The 5,953-nt window shown below is 35.8% G+C and overlaps 1 protein-coding gene across 2 annotated transcripts; it reads left to right on the top strand.

Annotated features, from left to right (window-relative positions):
• The first annotated feature begins 2,781 nt into the window (after nt 1-2,781).
• LOC107477363 (heat stress transcription factor A-1b) lies at nt 2,782-5,953 on the top strand. 2 transcript variants are annotated; one of them, XM_016097360.3, is made up of 3 exons: nt 2,782-3,180; nt 4,019-5,320; nt 5,407-5,848. In XM_016097360.3, exons 1-2 carry the CDS (start codon nt 2,971-2,973, stop codon nt 5,288-5,290), a joined length of 1,482 nt encoding a protein of 493 aa, XP_015952846.1. In that variant the 5' UTR covers nt 2,782-2,970; the 3' UTR covers nt 5,291-5,320; nt 5,407-5,848. The 2 variants fall into 2 exon arrangements, with proteins under 2 accessions (XP_015952846.1, XP_015952845.1); XM_016097359.3 differs by lacking the exon at nt 5,407-5,848 and adding an exon at nt 5,869-5,953 and having other exon boundaries at nt 2,783-3,180.

The raw sequence follows: 5,953 nt of genomic DNA, 5'->3' as shown, positions 1-5,953 counted from the left end.
TGAGTCATACCATGAATTTATGGAAAAGGGTGATAGAACGGAGGTTGAGAAAAGAGACACAAGTAACAGAACCAATTTGGATTTATGCCAAGCAAATCTACCACTGAAGCAATATACCTATTAAGAAGGATGATGGAGAGGTATCATAATAATAAAATGGATCTACATATGGTGTTTATTGATTTGAAAAAAGCGTATGATAGAGTACCAAGGGAGGTCTTATGGAAGGTTTTAGAAAAGAGAAGAGTAAGGATCGCATATATTCATGCAATTAAAGACATGTATGATGGGGTCACAACTAGTGTGAAGACTCAAGGTGGTGTGACAGAGAAATTTTCTATTGGTATAGGATTACACCAGGGATCATTCTTAAGTCTATATCTTTTCACATTAGTCCTGGAAGTACTCACATATCACATCCAAGAGCCTGTGCCATGGTGCATGCTTTTTGCCGATGATATCGTCCTTATAGGAGAGTCAATGGAAGACCTAAATAAGAAGTTGGAGTTATGGAGAGAAGCTTTAGAAGTGTATGGTCTGCGCATAAGTCGTAGTAAGACGGAATATATGGAATGTAAGTTCAGTCTGAGAAGGGAAAACCCTAATATAGAGGTGAAGATTGGAGAAAATATCATACGAAAAGTTAAAAGTTTTAAGTATCTTGGGTGCATTATACAGGATAATAGAGAGATTAAACAGGATGTAAATCATAGGATCCAAGCAGATTGGTCAAAATGGCGGAGTGCATCTGGTTTTATAAGCGACAAAAAAGCGCCTTTAAAACTTAAAGGTAAATTCTATCGCACCGCTATAAGACCGGCTATGCTTTATGGTACGGTGTGTTGGGCGGCTAAAGGGGAGCACGAACATAAGTTGAGTGTGACAGAGATGAAGATGTTGAGATGGATGAGTGGTCATACGGGATTTGATAAAATAAGAAACGAAGATATAAGGGAGAGAGTTGGAGTAGCACCCATTGTGGAAAAAATGGTTGAATCGCGTCTCAGGTGGTTTGGACATGTAAAAATAAGACCGATAGAATATCCAGTCAGGAAGGTGGATGAGATGAAAGATGGACAAGGGGCGAAAGGCAGAGGAAGACCTAAGAAGACCATCCATGAGGTGGTCAAATGAGATCTACATGTAAACGGTCTCTCTGTAGACATGATACATGACAGAGCACAATGGTGTTGTTTGATTCATATAGCTGACCCCACTTAGTGGGAGAAGACTTTGTTGTTGTTAGGGGTGTACATGGCCCGGCCCGGCCCCGAACACTTTAGGAGTTAATTTAGTGTGATTTCATCGGGTCTAGGGTCGGGTAAGGGTCTCAAAGATAGACCCAATCATTATTTCAGGTCGGGTCCGGTCCATAGCTCGGGTTACCCGAACTCGGTCCGATGGCCCAGTTATCGTACACAATTAATATTTTATGTTGGATGATGGCTATTTTTATGTGGAATTTAAATATTGTAAACCTTAATATTTTGTGTTATTAGTCATTTATAAAATTATAAGTTAATGTTTTATGTTTAAAATGCATAAGACTTTACACTAATGCATAATATTGTGTTATTTGCATTGATTTAAATATTTGGTGTTAGACAATATTAGTATTGATTATGGTTATGCTTTAATTTTAGAGAATGGTTGGTTCTTGTTATATTTTTTAAGTGAATTTTACTATGTGAATTGTGAAATAAAGGTTGGAGATTAGGTGATTTTTACATGCTAAAGACCCGGTTTTCACCTGGTTTTTACCCGATTTTCACCCGGCCCGAATGTGCGCAGGTTTTATCGGGTCTAGGATCGGGTTAGGGTCCAAACATTAGACCCGGTCTATATTTCGGGCCGGGTCTGGGTTAAGGCAAATCCGATGTGGCCCGGCCCATATACACCCCTAGTTGTTATTGTTATTGCATGTATAAATGGTAAATATAAATTATATTTTATTTTTTAATAATTTTTTTATTATTTATCTTAAAATAAAAATATTGTAAATTATTTTGGAACAATAAACTTGTTATCATTTGTGGACAATTGTAGAATTTGAAAAAATTATAATTATTGGATGGTTACTTTATTTAGTTTAATATATTATTTTTTTAGGTTAAAATATTATCTTAGTTTTTAATATTTGGGTTAAATCTTAATTTAATCTCTAACATTTTAAATGTCTTATTTTAATTTTAAAAAGTGTCAAACCTCTTATATCAACATAAAAATTTTTTAAATGAATTTAATATTATTCTACTATTAAATTTAACATGAACAATTAATATATTTAAAAGTTAATAATATTTGACTTTTATACTAGGTAAAATTGATTCACTAATAATTATTAATATAAATTTTTTTTATTATGGAGTATTAATGATTGATGAATAGAGTTTCAATTTTTTTTATAAAAAAATTGAAAGGAATAATTTTTACAAAAAATTTTTGATTATATTTCTTGAATATAAAAAAATATATAATTTAATAATAATATTTTTAAAATTATTTATTTTTATAACTATTTATATAAATTGAATGATAAAATAATGTTAAACTCATTTAAAATTTTTTAGAATAAATATAAAATATTTAGAACTAAATTAAGATTGGTTCTAAACGTCAATAACCGAAATAATATTTTTTTTAATGATCTTTTACGAGAGAAAAAGAAATATTATAATAATTTCTAAAATTCTTATTTGATAATTACTCAAAAAAAAAAAAAAGAAACGGTGAACAAGTTGCAAATAGAGCAAAAGCATCAAAATCGAAACCGAAATCGAAATCCCTAGCAAAACCCTTTTCTCTCCCCGCTTCACTCTCTTGTCTTTTCCCTTTCCCTCTTTCATTTCTTCCTATATCTCTTGTCTCCTTCATCTTCTCTCTCTCTCTCTCTCTCTTTCTCTTTCTCTTTATATACCTATATTTATAGACACACATCATCTATTAATTCCTTTGATCTTGTTTTTGGCTATGGCTTCGGCGAACGTGAACGGTGTGGCGCCGTTTCTGAGCAAGACGTACGACATGGTGGATGACTCGTCCACTGACTCGGTTGTTTCGTGGAGCGATAACAGCAACAGCTTCGTCGTCTGGAACGTTCCCGAATTCGCAAGCCGAATCTTGCCCAAATACTTCAAGCACAACAATTTCTCCAGCTTCGTCAGGCAGCTTAACACATACGTAAATTCAATTTCAGAAACCCTCAATTTCTTAAGCTATCTGTTTTTTAGGGTTTCGTTTGCGTCGTAGATTTCGCTTGTGATTACCGTAAGATCTGTGTGGTGCAGCTGTTATTACTGTGTAGGATCAAAAGGTTTTGATGAACTTGTGTTGTTATGAGTCAATGATTTTTTTTCTTTCTTTATATGGTTTGCAGCTCAGTTTGAATCTTTCTCTTTTTGTGCATGCTTGGCTTTACTAGATTTGGATATTTGTTTATTGTCTTTTTTGTTTTTAACGTTGTCTGGGGTTTGCATCTTAGGTTAAGCTTAGCTGAATTTTGTTTTCTCTCCCTTATATTTGGAGTAAAACATGTTAATCACGAAATGATAGTGATAATTGCAATAGGATGTAATTAGCAGCTCAAGAGCAAAGAGAATTAACAGCAGGAGGCATTTGGTTCGGAGCAAATGTTTCCAGGATCACTGACCTGTGAATACTGTTAACGTTCCCATTCTTGCTTTCGAGATTGGAATTTGGAATTTACAGTCATGGGAATGGAATGTCTCCGTGTTTTGGTCAAAAAAATAAAGTCCCATATGATAGGAGGTGGGTAGCTTTTCTTTCCTCTTTTATTTTTTATGGTATCGAATAATCTTCATCACTTAGCCCTTAGTTCCATGATAGTTGCTGCCATTGCCACGATGATGATGGTGTCTCTGCCATTTCTTCTCACTTTTATGCATTTGTTAGCACTGTATGTTTAACTTCGATCATGCATGCTGAATGTTTTTATGTAGCATGCACATCTCTTTTTCCTACTCTTTGTTTAGTCTTTTTCTTTCTGATTGACAAGCAGGGCTTTAGAAAAGTTGACCCTGACCGCTGGGAATTTGCAAATGAAGGATTTTTAAAGGGACAAAAGCAACTTTTAAAGAGTATTAGTAGGCGGAAAACTTCTCATGTAAATGGCAGTACTCAGCAACCATCTCAGGTGCAGAACACACCTGTTGGTGGGGCTTGTGTTGAAGTTGGGAAGTTTGGGATTGAGGAAGAGATTGAAAGACTGAAAAGGGATAAGAATGTTCTTATGCAGGAACTTGTTAGGTTAAGACAGCAGCAGCAAACAACTGATAACCAGTTGCAAACTGTTGGGCAACGAGTTCAGGTAATGGAGCAGCGACAACAACAGATGATGTCATTCCTGGCAAAAGCCATGCATAGTCCTGGCTTCTTGGCTCAATTTGTACAACAGAATGAAAGTAATAGACACATCACTGGAGTAAATAAAAAGAGGAGGCTCCACAGGCAGGATGAAGATAGTTTAGCCAACAAGCATCTCCATAATTCTCTTGATGGTCGTGTTGTCAAGTATCAGCCTTCTATAAATGAGGCAGCAAAATCATTGTTATGCCAGATTTTGCAAATGAACAACTCTACGAGGATGGACTCATCAATTAAGAGCCCGGATGCATTCCTTATTGACGATGTTCCTACTGCCATTCCTTTAGATAGCAGTAGTTCATCCACTCGAGTATCTGGTGTTACCCTTTCCGAGGTTCCACATCCACAAACTTCTGGACAGTCATATGTGCCTATAGAACCACAATTTCCCGGCAGTCGAATGACCAGTAGCAGATCTGAGGTTCAATCTTCACCAGCAGTGTTTCCTGACTGTGTCAAAGCAGCTGAATTTCCAGAATTAAATGCTCAGAAATGCCAAGACAGTGTTTTAGATTTTGGTAAAGTCCAAGGGATTGGAACTGAAAGCAGCTTCATGAATCCTGATCTCAGTTTTGTGGGGTCTGACACTGCCAATATGGAGGATCTAGAAATGATCTCGACTGTTTTGGATGGAACAGAGTCTATTGAAGCTAATGCTTTTTCACCTGATGCAGATGGAGTTTCTAAGCTTCCTGGAATTGGTGATGAATTCTGGGAACTGTTTTTAAGGCCAAGTCCTCTCACTGGAGATACAGATGAAGTGAAGTGTAACTCTTTGGGATGTGATTTTACTGGTGACCAGGAATTGTCATCAGAAAAGGAGATTCAACAGGAAAATGCTGCTGATAAAAAACAGCATATGGACCATCTTACCCAACAGATGGGTCTTCTTGCTTCAAAGTCTTAAACTCTGTATATATGTTTCTTGCAACTGAAGGTAAACTTTTAAGCTTACGTTATCAAAACAAGCATGCTGATTTGCCTTGAAAATAGTCTAAAGTTTTGTTGTCACTCTGGTGGCAGTTGTAGCGATGGAGATATACATGCTGATTAGGACTGTCCATAATAACATCTGACTCTGTTTGTAAATATATATTTATGAAGAGAACTTACTTGTATAGATGTACTTTCGTGTTATGTTAAGAAGATGAGGAAGGAAGTGAGGGGGAGTGAGCTTGCTTGATCTCTTTTTTTTTTTTGTTTTGATGTATAAATGGTATGTTTTGCACTTTTTAAGTCATTTGATCCATATAGCCGTCTCCAAGTATGGAGTGATAAGGCTTAGTTATTTTATAAACTGTATACTTTCTTCCTCATTTCTTAATACTATTCACATAGTCACATGCGTTGATTTTTTACATTGTTATATTTCTAGGGTCTTCTTGAGTCCCCCAGAAGAAAGATTAGTTAGGGACGAGAGAATTTAAAGTCAGCTAGAGTCTCTAAATTTTATTTTCCAATACTCTCTGTTCATGATTCCTGCAGTGGTTGAGGTCCTTTGCTTGCTGGGCAGATAAAGCCATTCTCCTACAAAGACAACTGACAGATATATCTTCAAACTACTTTGTCC

Source organism: Arachis duranensis, chromosome 3, assembly GCF_000817695.3.
Source record: "Arachis duranensis cultivar V14167 chromosome 3, aradu.V14167.gnm2.J7QH, whole genome shotgun sequence".
Lineage (NCBI taxonomy): Eukaryota > Viridiplantae > Streptophyta > Magnoliopsida > Fabales > Fabaceae > Arachis > Arachis duranensis.
This window is presented reverse-complemented; position numbering and strand designations above follow the sequence as displayed.

What these genes read in the sequence shown, in the direction of transcription:
- LOC107477363 (XM_016097359.3), top strand. Translation starts at nt 2,971, where the DNA reads ATGGCTTCGGCGAACGTGAACGGTGTGGCGCCGTTTCTGAGCAAGACG. An exon ending in TCAGGCAGCTTAACACATAC is followed by an intron (nt 3,181 to 4,018) that starts GTAAATTCAATT and finishes ATTGACAAGCAG; the next exon opens with GGCTTTAGAAAAGTTGACCC.